Source organism: Copadichromis virginalis, linkage group LG12, assembly GCF_057382275.1.
Source record: "Copadichromis virginalis isolate Kocher_CV1m ecotype Utaka linkage group LG12, C_Virginalis_male_GT1.1, whole genome shotgun sequence".
In the NCBI taxonomy this organism is placed as follows: Eukaryota; Metazoa; Chordata; class Actinopteri; order Cichliformes; family Cichlidae; genus Copadichromis; species Copadichromis virginalis.
Window position 1 is genome coordinate 12,028,973 of NC_140629.1, and position 16,056 is coordinate 12,045,028.

The following is a 16,056-nucleotide window of genomic DNA, read 5'->3' on the forward strand; positions in this document are numbered from 1 at the left end:
GTCCACCAATCAGAGGTACTACTTCTGTCTGCTTCATCAGGCTGTGTACTTGTATGTATTTCTGCCATGGAGCATTAACAAGAATCTGAGGTCCATATTAGAAATGCTGCCAAAATCATAAAACGTAGCAGAATTGTAATAAATTAGCAATATAAATTGCAGGACTGTGATAGTGTATTAATTTGTAGTTAAAAAAAAAAAAACCTGTGGAACAAGGTGGAATTGAACCCAAGACGTTTGGGCTGCAGACCCGTGTCATAACCAATTGTGCCACCTGGAACAGGGGCGGGGGGGCTCAGAAAACAGAGTGATGAGGAGTCAGAATTAGATTGCGGTGAGAGGCGAAAAATGCCGTTTTTTGGTGTTACAAAATGTTGTGCAACTCAAAAAGTCGGTGGGATAGAAGCATAATTTTTGTACTGGGTGAATCAGCAGACTTTGGTGAACTTTCACTGTGACGGAGGTACATAGGTCTTTGTACCTCCATCGCGGAGATATGACCACACGGCTTCATTTCCAGAGTTTGAAAACTGAGAGGACAGATTTCCGCCCCTCAAACAAACGTAATTCATCGCTCAACGATAAGATAATTGTAAAAACTGTTTAGAACACTCAAAGTGTCTGAAGATATATTGGCACAAGCCTCATGTCTTAACTTTGCTTTGTTAAGGAGATATGACGATTCAAAAATGCCTCCAGTTAGAATTTCAGCTCTAAGTTTCACAACCTCCCCATAGACTTTGAATGGGAAGTTTTCAGACCTTGTGTCACTTCGAGGCAAATTGTGAAAAAAACGTAACTCGCACGATAATGATAGTGACACTGTCTTAAAGCCAACAAAAATACCTACGTTTTGATGTATAATTCGTGTGGGTTCAGCAAAAGTTGAGTAAGCAACAGGAGTTTGTTCGTACATGAAGAAGGGTTTCAGAGCTTAGAGTGCACGCACTCTAACTCTCAGTCCATATCAACGATAGCAACCCATGCAAATCCTCATAATTCATACAAAAGTTAAAAATTAATTCAAGGGAAATGGTAGAACTTATGGAAAAGCTGAATTAGACAGCAGTAGCAGAAGAACAGGAGAATGGTTTAAAGGTGGAATGGTGGTTCTAGGTGAAAGTATGTGGAAGTACTTAAGGTTCAAAAACATGCCACTTAGAGCGTTTTATGGGATGTGTGCCATTCACTTCAATGGGAGCTGGAAAGAGCAGAATTGATAGAAACTGTAAAAATTTGAATGGTGATAATGGCATAAAAACTGAGGGACTAGTTAAGCGGCAAAAAATGTAGGGAAGCAAATAGAAAAAGAAAAAGGAAGAATAAAGAGAAACAGGATCTCAATAGTGTGAATGCCGGTGAGGCATTCACACAACAAGGTAAGTGGTGAGAGATGTTAATTTCATTTTTTGTTTACATGGTTATGCATTTGCACGCTCTTATAATTGGAGCGAGAAGTAACTAACAAAGCTTCACTGAATTCAACTGTGCTGGCTACCTGACTCAGTATTCTGACAAATACAAACTGCAACCTTTTAGAGTTATTGTAGAGCATAAAAGATTCCAGACTCTTTAAAGTGCCTACAACCTTTGCCTAGTACTGTACAACCATTATGAATGTAATGTAACATTTGTAAATGGCACACTACATTTTGTCCATTTTTGCATATCTACCTGAGGTGAGTTTTAACTGGAATAAAATAGGAAAACAGAAAATAAAAAAAGAAAGTAGTGATTTCTAAATTGACTTTGACTTGTATTTCATTGCAGACAATATGAACACAAAATATTTTATGTTTTGGTTGGTCAGTTTAATTTCATTTGTAAATATACATCCTTACCTGTCACTCAGACCTGCAACACATTCCAAAAAAGGTTGGGACAGGAGCAATTTAGGGCTAGTAATCAGGTAAATTGGCTAAATAATGATGTGATTTGAAACAGGTGATATCAACGGGTGATTGTAATTATGATTTGGTACAAAAGCAGCATCCAAGAAAGGTCCTTTAGGAGTAAAGGTGGGGCGAGGATCGCCAATTTACTAACAAATACAGGAAAAAATTATTGAAATGTGTAAAAAAAAAAAAAATCTCAGAATTTTTTTATGGTCATTTTGCTCCAACATGAGTCCCACTCTGTTATGTGCCTTTTCTGTTATTAGTTTACTCAGACTGTCTTTGGTAATAATTGTGACATTTGTAACCCATATTTGAGTATGGCTTAACTAGAATATACCAGAATAAGAAAAGAATCATTAATCTAAGCAGCACACTTCATTTGTAATGAATAAACCATAGGTGCAGCAGTTAAGGAGTTAACTGTTCTGGTTTAGACACGTGTTACTCTAGGCCAATGAGCTGCTGAAACGTGGTACAGGCTCCGCCTGCCGCCCCTGCCTAGGAGGACACAGATTTTTCTCTTCTCTCTCTCGCTCGCGAACCTTCCATGAGCAAGCTAGTGAGGAAACGAGACACGGCGATTTACTGAGACGAGGTGTGAAAAAGAGTAATATAGACGGAGAGCTAGCACTCGCCGTTTATGAAAGATTGTTTTACTGTATGTATATTGCTAAGACGAGTCGTGCGCCATCTCGCGCTGCTCCGTCTTTCTAATTCTGAGATCGGTGAGCAAAGTGTTTTACTTGTTCATTATTTATCTGTGTTTCATGAATGCCTTGCAAGTAAAATGTTCCAGTGTTTAATGATAATTGTTTAGGAATGTTCTGTAGGAAACTTTGTTCAATTTACTGAAACCCAGTAGTTGAAGCGAATGTGTGAATTGTGATTTTATGAGGAACTTAATATGTCCCATGACACTGTCGTTGACAGGTCAGGGTTTTTTTTGTTTGGTTTTGTTTTTTTTTTTTGTTTCTTTGGTTTGTATCTTCCTGGTGCATTCCAACGGATCCTGAAATTGATGGCGAGCCAACCCCGTTGAAGGACCAAATGACTTTGTTCTGTCCTGCACATCAGAGTGTGGTAGGCCAGATGCAACAAAACAGAAACACACCACGCCATTTTGTACTCGTAGTCCCCCTTCTTCACACACATCCCCCTGGACTCACGGGCGGGTGGTTTTAAGGACTCGTTTTACGGACTCTGTACATTCCATGAATGTGAACAAAAGTGAGTGTGAGCTGTCGGAAATAACCCTCCAGCTGATTAACTGTTGCTATTTGTAAACGAAGTCTGTGAAAATGCAAATAAGTGTTAACATTTACATGCTGATGATTGAAATTGTGGTTCATTGTTGGATGTGAACTGTACTTCCAGAAAGGGTGCACCCAGGTAAGATTTCTTTCTCATCGAGTGATTACTGTGATTTTGCCAAAAGGTATTATTAAGAGAGTACTGGTACCGAAAGGGGATAATTTCATTTGTAAATGTTTTGTATGTTTGTCATAATGTCCTGTTGTTTCTAATTGAGAAGAAAAATACAATTCCGGTTATTTTTCAAAACTCGCGGTTGTCTGAGTCTCATTCAGTTCGCCTCTCCTGTACGTAGCCGAACCTACTGGTCCAAATCATTGAGCTCTTTGGTGCCAAATCCTTTTTTGATCTGGGAGTATTCGAAACACGCACATCAGTGTTACACATTGGTGAAGATGAAAATGTTTGAGTAATTGAGTAATCAATACAGAAATCCTGCTGGAAATTCCTGTTCAATGTCTTTAAACCTTATAAACAAGTTGACCACAGTGTAAAGATTTCCTCAAATGTAACTTAGTCACTGTATATGACTACATTGTTTGCATTTGCCCCTGTGTTAACATGCAAATTTCATTATTTAGATTGGCTATCCGGATAAAGATAATGTGATCAGCTAGAAATAGTGTAGAGGTTAAATCAAGGTTTAGCACCTCTAATATTCTAACACAAAAAGAAAGAAAGAAACACACACAGACACATGCACACAACAGATATTTCCACACAGTGAACAGACTGAGATGATATGACAGAAAAATGAGAGAAAAAAAAGTAGTAGCAGTACAGACAGAACCACAGAGTCAAAAGCACATATACAAAACATTTCTTCCACAGAAAAGCAGCAGAAGCTAGACATACCCACACACACACACACACACACACACACCTGGACATACATAATTGCACACACATACGCACACGCACGCACGCATGCACGCAAAACTCACTGCTCCACAAAATAAAAACCAAACTAGGGTATACCACTGAAAGGAAATAGTGATGCAACGGAGCAATTTCCCTCCATATACATTATATATCTTAATCAAGCATTCTTTATTAAGGGCTATGTTCTTATAATTAGGGATGGGTATTAACCCAAAGCAGCAGATACTATTAGCAAAACCGTAAGACAGAAAAGATGAGTGACTTACACTCAAAATATCAGAGCACTAGCAAAACAAAGAAATGTGGGAATAGTGCAGAGCAAAGACATTGGCTTGAGTTCACGCCAATGGAAAAAAGATTGTTGAGAAGGGGGAAGAAAGTGGCGGAAGAGGAGGGTCTACCTTGTAGGCGACTCTTGGCGGACATTTCTTTCCCAAACCTAAGGGTGGGGACATGTGGAGCAGCATCTGATACATATCGAGGTACTTGATACGGCCACTTCACAGGGTAGGAAATCAAAACATAAATAGAATGCAAACAGAGATGGATGGGAAGTTAGAGAAGGGGAAAATAAATAAAAAGAAATCAACAAAACAGCAGAATAATGGAAAGGAAAAACAGAAATCTGTTGTTAATAGATTTCCTTGAGTGAGATGGAAGGTATATGCCATCCTCGGCCACTGTGTCAGGGCGCAGGGATGGATGCATCGCCATGGAGCTCAGGATTCCTGAGAGGAAACATGGAATGGTAAAGAGTGAGTCAGGGGAGGAGGGGAGAAAAATGGGACAATGTTCAGACCCACACAGGATGCTGATGAAAGGGAAGAGAGATGAGAGCAGTATAATGGGGATGTCTGCCACAGCATGCTTGCAGACATCTCACTGGTACTACAACCAGGGTGTACGGAGACAAAGGTTTCAATGCCAGCCTGAAATCTGCTGTGGTTGCTCATAGCCTAACTTTCACGAGGCAGACATGTACAAAAAAGATCACATTGTTCTTGCTGATTTTGATTTGCCATAACTGAATTGAATTTAAGACTTTTGAAGGCTCAGTTTGTAGAGTAAATTGCAGTCTGCAGTTAAAACATTACAGACAGAAGAAAGTCTTATGGCAGGCAGCATGTTGGGACAGTGCCACGGCTTTGAAAACTTTGTTTCCACTCCAGGATCATCAAAGCCAGACAGTTTGAAGGGGCAAGTGCTAGTGTAAAGGCGATTTCATTGGTGCACAGCCATTCAGTTAAAATTCTCTTGGCATAGAGGTACACAAAGCACCCTAGTGATGGAAATGTCTGGTATTTGCAAACCTTGTATGCTACCCTATTAGGGCAGTTCTTCCCTAAGCCAAGGGGGGGTGAGATAATGCGTAACAAATTGTACATATCCTTATAGGAAATCCGTCCGCTGCGGAAAAGAACAAGCACATAAATAAACAACCGTTCAGGACAGCTTCCAAAATAAAACAAAACAAAACAAAACAATAAACAAAAAAACAAAATCCCAATAATTATCAGAGGGCTGACTGCAAACAACAAGGTACAGGAATGAGGCCTTGTTCAGTCACCGTAGTCACAAACAGGGGAGAGAGGAGTAAGGCTAGAGAGGTTTTTCCTTCACTTTACTGTGCATTCTGTTCTCTGGGGCCAGATGAAGGCTTGAACATACCACGCAGCTGGGTCGTACTCAGCCCAAACCCGGATAAACTCATCGAGGTGATGAGGCCCCAGGATGGACGAGTCTCTGGTCAGATACTCAAAGTTATCCATTATGACTGCCACAAACAGGTTCAGCATCTAGAAGAAAGACATAAGGTAGTTAGACCTGTTGTTTTGAAATATAAAAAATAACAGACATGTATTTTTATGTTTTATGATATTCTAATAAAAGCTAACACTAAATTCTAGGATTTCACAGATGAAATGTTATCTAACTAGACAAGATACTGATGTAAACATGTTGAAATAGTTCTTCACAGTATTATCGATGTTAAGCAAACAAAAACACTTAATTGTAATTGCAAACATGTGCAAACATGCCCACAGTTCCCTTTAGAATATATCTATCTACATTTAAAAACTGCTTCAAAAAAAGCTTAATACCGTTGTTTCGACTGTTTTTAATTCAATAACTTTAATGCCACCTCTATGCATTCTGTGGATTCTGATTTATTCTTGTTTCCATTTTTTAAGAACCTTTTCTTATATTTTGATTATGACTTTTCACTTTCATTGTTTTTATGCTGTCTTAATGTTTTATTACAAATGGAACAGCAGTTTATAATGAAGTTTATAATGCCAAAAACACAGAGGACATACATCTTAACCTCCTAAGACCTGAACTCTTCCACAGCATGTATTTTTAATTTCTCTTTGATATTTGGGTTGATTAGGACCCAATTAATGTAAAAACAAAGAATTACCAGATTTTTTTTTTTTTACCAGTTTTTTTTCTAAGAAAAATGAGAGCCACATATGAGGATATTCGTTTAAAATTTCAGTATAACAGTAGCAGTATAATGTTCTCGTAAGTAGATATCAGGCCCTTGTAGAGCAAAATTGAGTATATGTTGGTCTAAATAACCCTAAATGTGATGTCCACATATGAGGACGCCAGGTCCTAGGAGGGTCAATATTATATTTTAGCAATATAACTGTTGCTACTTTAAAAAAGATATGCTGTATTTTGTATTTTTAAGTGGCTTGAAAACACATTTTTAAGTATCATGTATTGATTACACATACTGGATCTGGCATGTATGTAAAAAATTAAACAGCTGGAATACTGGATGTGTATCTTCTCAGGGAGCAAAAATCCTGTACTAACAAAAACTCATTAACAAGTGTTGATTTATTCATTCATTAAAAATTTGAGGAAATGACCAGTAATGATCATTACTCTGTCCCAAATATATGTGTGATGACTAACTAGCACATGTGTATTTCTGACTAGGTGGCTTAAAGATGGGCAGCTGCGAGGTTTTACAGTAAGTTTTATATTTACTCTGTGTTGTGATCAGCAATTTAGACGTAAATATTATAAAAAAGCAGAAGTAAGAGTCAGTTAAACTCTTTGGCCAATAGTTAAACAATCAAATGTGTCAGCTGCAATGGCGACATTTAGGCTTCAGTACTGACCAGGAAAGAGCAGAGAAAAATGAAAGAGACAAAGTAGAAATAGGCAAAATCGCTGCCACACTCTTTTCCGTGGGTCCCTGATCGCTCATCACATGTACGGTGACTCAAGCATGATAACATGATCTCATGCCAAGCCTCTCCAGTTGCACTCCTGATCCATTATAGAGAGAGAAGAGGAAAGAGAGAAACAGAAATGGTTAGAATAAAGTCATTGACAACACTGTGCATCACCCCAATTCAGCTTCAACAAACTTAAAATTATTGTGAAGCACTTTGATGTATACTAATCTTTTACATGTGCTATTGAAAAACAAATTTTAACTTGACTTGACTTAAAATAACATGGTTGATTTTTGACTATTTTCAGTGAAGGAAGATCAGTCTGATGCTAATATGTCTTGCAGAAAAAAGAACAGTGTGTTTCTTATTAAAGCGCGATATATCGAGATATATATATATATATATATATATATATATATACACACACACACACACACACACACACAAACACACAGTGGCTTGCAAAAGTATTCGGCCCCCTTGAACTTTCCCACATTTTGTCACATTACAGCCACAAACATGAATCAATTTTATTGGAATTCCACGTGAAAGACCAATACAAAGTGGTGTACACGTGAGAAGTGGAACGAAAATCATACATGATTCCAAACATTTTTTACAAATAAATAACTGCAAAGTGGGGTGTGCGTAATTATTCAGCCCCCTTTGGTCTGAGTGTAGTCAGTTGCCCATAGACATTGCCTGATGAGTGCTAATGACTAAATAGAGTCTACCTATGTGTAATCTAATGTCAGTACAAATATAGCTGCTCTGTGACGGCCTCAGAAGTTGTCTAAGAGAAAATTGGGAGCAACAACACCATGAACTCCAAAGAACACACCAGACAGGTCAGGTATAAAGTTATTGAGAAATTTAAAGCAGGCTTTGGCTACAAAATCATTTCCCAAGCCTTGAACATCTCACGGAGCACTGTTCAACCGATCATTCGGAAGCGGAAGGAGTATGGCATGGCACAACTGTAAACCTACCAAGATAAGGCCGTCCACCTAAACTCACAGGACGAGCAAGGAGAGCGCTGATCAAAAATGCAGCTAAGAGGCCCATGGTGTACGAGAGGAACTGACCTGAGAGATAGAGGTCGTGTCCAAATTCATGGGCTGCATCCTCCTGAGGACGCATTTGTAGACCGATTACGTCACAGCGACGCGACAAAGTAGGGCTGCTCAATTAATTGAATTTTAATCACGATTACGATCTGGGCTTTCAACGATCATTAAAAATGACTGAGCCGATTATTAGCCCCTCCCTCATGCTTTACTCTCGCACTGCTCCGTGTGGCAAATCCAGCGCACCTCTCTGCATTTCGAACACGCGTCACAACAATTAAGAGCAGGGGTCCCCAAACCCCGGGCCTTGGACCGGTACCGGTCCGTGAGTCGTTTGGTACTGGGCCGCGAGAGTTGAGGCTCAGGTGTGAAATGTATGGTTTTCAGGGTCAAAGGAGCTTGCAAAGAAAAGCGTCTGGACTTCTTTAAGTTGCTTGAAGACGTTTCACCTCTCATCCGAGAAGCTTCTTCAGTTCTAAGGTCAAATGGTGGAGAGTCCCAGATATAAACCTAGTGGGAGTGACCCCCCACAGAGGGACAAAAGGACCCCCTGATGATCCTCTAATCGCCTGAGCCAAGGTGTGAAATTGGGTGTGGGACCCAATCAGCCAGAGTTTCGGGTGTGTTTATAAATGCCCTGGGTGGTTTTCACACAGCTGAAAAAACATCAAACAGAAAACTGATTAAACAGAAGTGTGAGACGGTCGAGAATTTACGCCAGTGCCCTGTTATATTTTAGATAGCAAGGAGCAGACGGCCGAGTTTATTAAACTCCATCGAGACAGCATCAGAAGGCAAGACCGTCCAATTTCACAGTCGTTTACTTCCGGTCTACCCAACCTACTGAGGACCTGGCCTACGTAGACCGCAAAGGCGGGGTCCTCAGGAGGATGCAGCCCATGAATTTGGACACGACTAGAATCATGGTGAAGTTTGAAACCTGGATCCTCCGTAGCCGGTTACCAAGACTACGTGAGGTACCCTACGTGAAGTAACCTAGATCTACTAGATGTTGTGAATACAGCCTACCTCAACCTTACCTACCTCAAGTGCTTACCTACCTCAACTACCAAGGCTAACCAACTGATCTACACCACGGCAACGGTGATCAGTTAGATGCTTGGCTACAAGCTGAACAGCTACAAGAAGCAGTGCAGACCATGGAGAAGGAGACTAGAGACCAAGATCAAGATAGCATGGAGGGAGGTTAGCCAACTATCAGAGGTGCAGAAATGTGCAATGAAGGTGCCTAAGAAGTACAGCAAGCTGTCCATACCTGAGGCCTTGGAAACTGCCAAGAAACGACTCACAGCCTTGGCCAGCCGCTTGAAGATGTACACCAAATAGATTGAAGGCAGGAGAATAAACCAGCTTTTCTCCACAGAACCAGCCAGGGTGTACTCTCAGTGGCAAGGGAATAATATAAGAACAGCACCACCAAGGCTGGAAACCGAGCAATACTGGAAGGACATATGGGAGAAGGACGCCATCCATAACAGCAATACTCAGCGGATAGTGGATCAAAGAGCAGACCACAGAGACCTCCCTGAACAGGGTTCAGTAACCAGCACAGTGGCAGATATCCAAGAAAGGATCTCCAGTATGAAGAGTTGGACAGCACCAGGCCCTGGGATGGTTCATGCCTACTGGCTGAAGAAGCTGACTGCACTTCACGAGCATCTGGCAGTACAAATGAACCAGCTGCTAGTTGATGAGAGACATCCAGAATGGCTAAATGAAGGCCAGACAGTCCTGATCCCCAAGGACCCCCAGAAGGGAAAAGTCCTATAACAGTAAAGAGTCATAAAGTCTGCGGAGAGGATCATAGGAACAAAACTTCCTTCCATGGACTCTCTGTACACACAACGCTGCTGAAAAAGAGCAGAGAGAATTACCAGGGACCCACACCATCTAGTTCACCCTCTGCTCAGACACAAAAAGTGTATATACATCCTTAGACACAACAGAGCTGAGAGCATCATCACACACAGAACAAGGTTTTTCAACAGCTTTTTCCCCGCAACTGTCAGACTGATGGCAAAACACAAACACTGAATATTCAACATAACACTCAACATACAACAGTCAGACTGATGGCATAACATAAAAAAACACTGAACACTTAAAATAACACAGCACTACCTCACCTCATTTCAATATACAATGGGATAAATCACTGATTAATGTGCAATATACTCACTGAAACAGATCTGTGAAACAGATTTGTGAAAATGTGCAATATTATATGTTCAGTGCTAAGAAGTGTATTACCACCCTCTCTGTACAGTGTGTTTTGTATATAGTAAATACAATGATTGCTCCATTCTTTTCTTTATTTCTATTCTCTTTTTTAGTTGCTTTGTTTTTACTTTGTAAAGAATAATTTGACCTGGAGAGCTATGCACAAGAATTCCAATGTGTATGGACTTTTGGTCCTGTGTGCAAATGGCAAATAAAAATCTTGAATCTTGAATAACAGTACCACATGGAAGCTCCTGTCAGACATCATAGACTGCAAGACTAGACTGACCAACCTGTGCACCTGGATTGACTACAAGAAGGCCTATGATTCAATATCCCACACCTGGATCCTGGAATGCCTAGAACTGTACAAGATCAACAGGACCTGAAGAGCCTTCATCAGGGACTCATGGGGGTGTGGCAAAAAACAATAGAGGCCAACTTCAAGCTGATAGCACAAGTCGCCATCAAGTCCCGTATCTACCCCACTGCTGTTATGCATAGGCCTGAATCCCCTCAAGGAGATCATTAACGAGGCTGGCTACGAATACCGACTACGGAATGAAGCTTGATACAGAATGAAGCTTGTAGCTTAGGAGATTACTTTTATGTCCAGCAGGAAGTCACGTACGCAGAAACACACACACACAGTGCTTAAACTGTTACACTCGCACACGCACTCACGGGTACACGTAGGGCTGCCACAAACGATTATTTTGATAGTCGACTAGTCACCGATTATTTTTGCGATTAGTCGACTAATCAGATCATCATCCACTGGACATAAAACGTACAGCTTATTGCACCAGCAGCATCTGCTCTTATATAACTATCATTAGCTTACAGCTTTAAGTGTTTAAGGTATGTGCTAACTAAAAATAAAGACAAGATGATAGTTTGTTAAATTTTAATGAAGTTTGCAGATTGTTTTGGTGAAGTTTAATAAACTCCTTGCTATCTAAAATATAACAGGACACCGGAGTAAATTCTCGAGCATCTCATACTTCTGATAATCAGCTGTCTGCTTGACGTTTATTCAGCTGTGTAAAAACTTTAATCTCAGCCAAACCGATTTACTCAGGAACAAATAAAATATTGAAAAAAGCCAAACAATAACATTTTAAGTTATCTAAGTGACTCATATATCATGTTTAACCTGAGTAGCGAAAGACGGCGGTGGGTTTGAAGCCGGGAGTGCGGTGTTCTCACGGCGCTAGTGAGCCTAGCCCCCGGCTAGCTATCGAGCTAGTGGGTAACAGATGTCTCCGAAAACGTCGGAGCGCTTTTGAAAATATGTGGTGTCTTGATAAACTGAGCAGATATTTGAGGTTTACACAGCTACATTCTCGTCTGAAAATATGTTCTTCTTCGGGGTTTAACGGCAGCTGGCATCCTTGTACATGCAGTGCTGCCATCTTCTGTTTCAGTCCGTTATTACATTCTTAAATCCTGCTACTTATTCCTGCGTCTTTTGGGATCTTACAAAGCTTCAAACGACGTGTCGACTATTAAATCAGTCGTCGGCGATTTTGATAGTCGACGTAATCGTGACTAGTCGACTAATCGTGGCAGCCCTAGTACACGCACACACAGGCACTCACATGCTCGTGCATACACACAGACACAGAGTTTGCAGCACACCATGGGAGTTTTATGATGGGGTCACTTCTACAAAACTGTGTTTCACAGACAAAGCAGTGAAGATCTGCAGAGGGACACCGGCCTTGTACATCTCCCCTTCTAGAAGATGCATGCTTAAATGAAGATGAATAAAGATGAATAAGGGTTTTGTGAAATGACTACTGAGTTCCGCTGCCATCTCTGGATGCCCGAGGAATAAAAAGCACTGGGGTGAAACTGATTTCGCAACAGTTTTAGTGCTGTGAAACCTGGGGATTCGCTCGAGGCCCAGAGAGGATGAATTGGCAGAGCTGAGATCGTGAAACGAGGCAAACAGAGAGCTAGCTCACATGATTAAAAGGTAAGCACAACCCATTTATTTACGAACCGTGCATATTGTTTAAAGCCTAAATTATCTGTTCGCTAAGTTGAACGTATCGCAGTGTAAATTCACTCAGTAGAATAAAGAGGCGGCTAGGGTCCGTCCCAGCACGACTAAAGCAAGAGACTTTTGCTAAGAACTTCAGGTTGATGTTTAGCGCGTCGTAAGAAAATCTCAGTGCGTTAAAGCAGGAGACGTTTGTTACGGATTAGTAGAATCAGTGTTTCATCCACGGCGGTGTGTGATCCGTCTTAGTCATTAGAAAAAAAGTGGCGGTGTTGTGACCCGTCCCCGTGCGTTATAGCAGGAAACGTGTGTTACTATTAGTTAGAAAGCGGGGTTTAAGGCCTCGATGCCGGCTGAGGGACACGTGTGTTCCGGGCTTGGTTGCTCCCCCTATTCTCGGACACGGGGGTAGGACCTGTGAGGGCAGGAGATCCAGGGTGGTTACCTAGGCACCGGGGATGCCTTAAATAACTAAAGCTAGGTGTTGGATCCTAGTCGCGGTTGATAACCTGCATGAGAGTGGGGGCAAGTTGCTTCGTTAGTGAGAGTACAACTGCTTGGCTCAGCCCACTGATGGGCTGTAGACTGTGTAGACTGTGTAGTGTGTGTAATAGCGCAGTTAGAGTCTGTGTCTTGTCCGAAGTACGGGAGTCAATTAAAGTAACAAAAATAATTTGTGGTGTGTAGAAATCGTGGCAGGAGATCGTGTCACGAATTGTTGCAAACTGTGAATTCAATCCGGTTGTTCAGTGATGACGCGACGAATCCTACTTCCGGGTCTAAAGTAGTCTGCGTTTAATATGGCTTTTGTGTTGTTAACATGTTTAATGTTATGTATTTTCTTCTATTTGATCTCAAAAAGCTCCTAAAACAGTCAGTGATCCCTGTTGACCCCCCTCGGCTTTTATTACCGCTAATCATTTATTTAAGCTCAGTTTTTAAAACCTTAGGATGTAACTACAGCCCAGCCCATGCAGCAGTATATGAATGACTAACCTCGTATTGTGGATGGATTATCTCAGTTGTTCTCCTGGCTGAAGTTTGGTCCTTTTACAGCATCCTGCCATGCGATTACATTTGTTTCTGACCACCGAGAAAACTCACGTTAACTTTTATCGAGTGGAAAAAAAAGTTAGCTTGTTTATATTATGCTAACATAGCTATGTCGCTAGCGGTCACGTAGCACATCATTATATACCAGCTAGCCCAACTTCAGTAACCCTACAAACGTCACTGCTGTTTAGTTTTCTGTCTTCATTTATGCTGGAAGTGATAAGAAAGCTGTACGTTTTAATTTGTTTCCAAAACCCCGCAGTCAGGCCATGCTATATTGTATTTAGATAGAAGCTAGCGAGCTAACTCCCTGCTAACTTCTAACTCCGTTAAATGTCATAAATTCCGTTTTCATGGATGCCTGGATGTTAAACTCAATTGTTACACCTGGTAGAGCAGAACGCTGATCATTTTATTAAAGATGAAAGACTTTAGACGGTTTTTCAACTCTCAGTAATGCCACAGTGATCGTTTGATATATGGACCTGCAGCGGAGTTTAGACCCAGACACGGCTAGTGACATCAGACTGAACAACCGGATAGGGGAGTTGAATTTGGTTTTATTTTTTTCTGGGGAAGAGAAACCGCGTTATCAAGTCCGTGGCGCAGTTTGAATAATTTGTGAGGCAAATGTGGCGCGATCCGAAGATTGTGAGCCTAATTGTCCTAGTTTTGTGAAGTGTGAGTGGACGGCATCTGCTCTGCGTGCTGATCAGGGCGTTGTCCTGAATCAGCAGAGGAACGCAAAAAGTTTGAATGGGACTGCGAGAAGCATGAGGTGTGTGTGAGCCAGCCTCGAGGGGCGGGTTCACAGGTGGAACAAAGGAGGAGTAAAAGGTGTGTGTGTGTGTGTGAGAGAGAGAGAGAGAGAAAGGTGGGGGCGAGTGACCAGCCTGTGAGTGTGTGTGTGAATTCCTTGATGACAAAAAGGGAGGAAAAGTACATTAGTTGATTTTCTGTGAAATAATAATAGTCAAGAAATCAAAGTGATCAAATAGGAGAAAATGAACTAAAATAAATAAATAAAACTAGGCAGCACGGTGGCAAGGTGGTTAGTAGGGGTGCAACGATACACAAAATTCACGGTTCGGTTCGGTTCGATACTTTGGTGTAGAGATGGACCGATCCGATATTACGTATCGGTATCGGTCCGATACGGACCTAAATTACTGGATCGGATATCGGAGAAAAATAAAAAATGTAATCCGATCCATTAAATATCACGAAAGCACCTCACAAAACTTGCAACATGCCGTAACTCACCTCAGAACGTTAGCACGTCGGAGCAGTATGCATCACGTGATAGAGCGGCTGTGGCATGCGGGACCTGTCGGTGGTCTGGATAGCATGTGGAGCTTCGCTAGCTACCCGGCATTTCATCTCCGACAAAGTTATCCCCGAGAGAAGTAAAGCAAGTGTGTAAGTCCATCTCTGAATGTTTGTAAAGCATTCCTGCGTTAAGCTTAACAAGCGATATATGGAGCGACTGCCTCTTCTTGCTGCTACTTCAATCATGAAACTGATCAATGATCAGCTGATCGGCTTTTCTGTCGCGAGTCCGTGTCTCTTGTTTGCTTTTGGCCCACTTTGCACCAGAAAGAGGAAACCAGCGGCTGAACAACAGCAGCACGTTTAAGCTTGATCAGCTGTTGTTAGAATTTATTTAATATTACTTTCTACTCGAGGATCTTTTTCTACGTAGCTGACGCTGGTAGCTGTGCAGGGGCGGATCTAGCAAAGTTTAGCCAGGGGGGCCGATAGGGCATTAACAGGGAAAAGGGGACACAAAGACATACTTTTCTTTCTTATTCTCATTTAAAATGTCTTGTTTTTAATAATTAATTATCTGACACCCAAAGTTTTAATTTGATGTAAAATGAATAGAAGTCAATTACTGTATATAGTAACTATTAAGTCTAATATACCCTAGTAAGCTATAGTACTTCCCTTTGGGAAGGTACCATCTGTGCAGTCTGCAATTTTGTTGAAGAAAGCTGTTGAATCTATTTAATATTTCTTGAAAAATAATTGATTTCTGTGCATTTTTTTTTCACACTGCATCAAATTAAGGTTGATTACGTCGATTAAGCATCATGAGGTGGCGCGTGAGGGGTGGTTCCCTATTTTTTATTTATTTATTTTTGTTGTTGCTGGGAGTTGGAACCCTATTAGTTAGGTTGCTTAATATTTATGCTAAGTACTCTTTAAAATACCAGAATAGGGAGGATGGTGTAGGTTTAAGTTTATTAGATTGATCAGTATTGCTGAACTATGAAATATTCTCTTTTGCATACAGGTATAACAGAATAGCTTTAGTGTAGTTGTTGTTTTAAACTTGAGTATGAACTTATACAAAATGCAGCAAGATATTTAAAAAACAGTTTTGTTGATTAAAAAAC

General features: G+C 40.9%; 2 protein-coding genes across 6 annotated transcripts in view; both read right to left on the reverse strand.

The window, feature by feature from the left end:
* The window catches only part of LOC146696574 (voltage-dependent N-type calcium channel subunit alpha-1B-like), a 67,508-nt gene extending 61,684 nt beyond the window's left edge, over window positions 1-5,824 (reverse strand). For all 5 annotated transcript variants that reach the window (XM_085474731.1, XM_085474732.1, XM_085474730.1 and 2 more), the window contains exons 1-2: window positions 5,760-5,824; window positions 4,493-4,819 (exon numbers count right to left, since the gene is read on the reverse strand). In XM_085474731.1, coding sequence (XP_085330857.1) covers window positions 4,493-4,567 — 75 coding nt within the window. In that variant the 5' untranslated portion in view covers window positions 4,568-4,819; window positions 5,760-5,824. The remainder of the gene's footprint in view (window positions 1-4,492; window positions 4,820-5,759) is intronic.
* LOC146696575 (voltage-dependent N-type calcium channel subunit alpha-1B-like) overlaps window positions 5,435-16,056 on the reverse strand; it is a 31,211-nt gene continuing 20,589 nt past the window's right edge. Inside the window, exons 5-6 of the mRNA XM_085474071.1 lie at window positions 7,229-7,379; window positions 5,435-5,887 (exon numbers count right to left, since the gene is read on the reverse strand). Of these exons, the coding sequence (XP_085330197.1) occupies window positions 5,708-5,887; window positions 7,229-7,379 (331 nt within the window). The 3' untranslated portion in view covers window positions 5,435-5,707. The remainder of the gene's footprint in view (window positions 5,888-7,228; window positions 7,380-16,056) is intronic.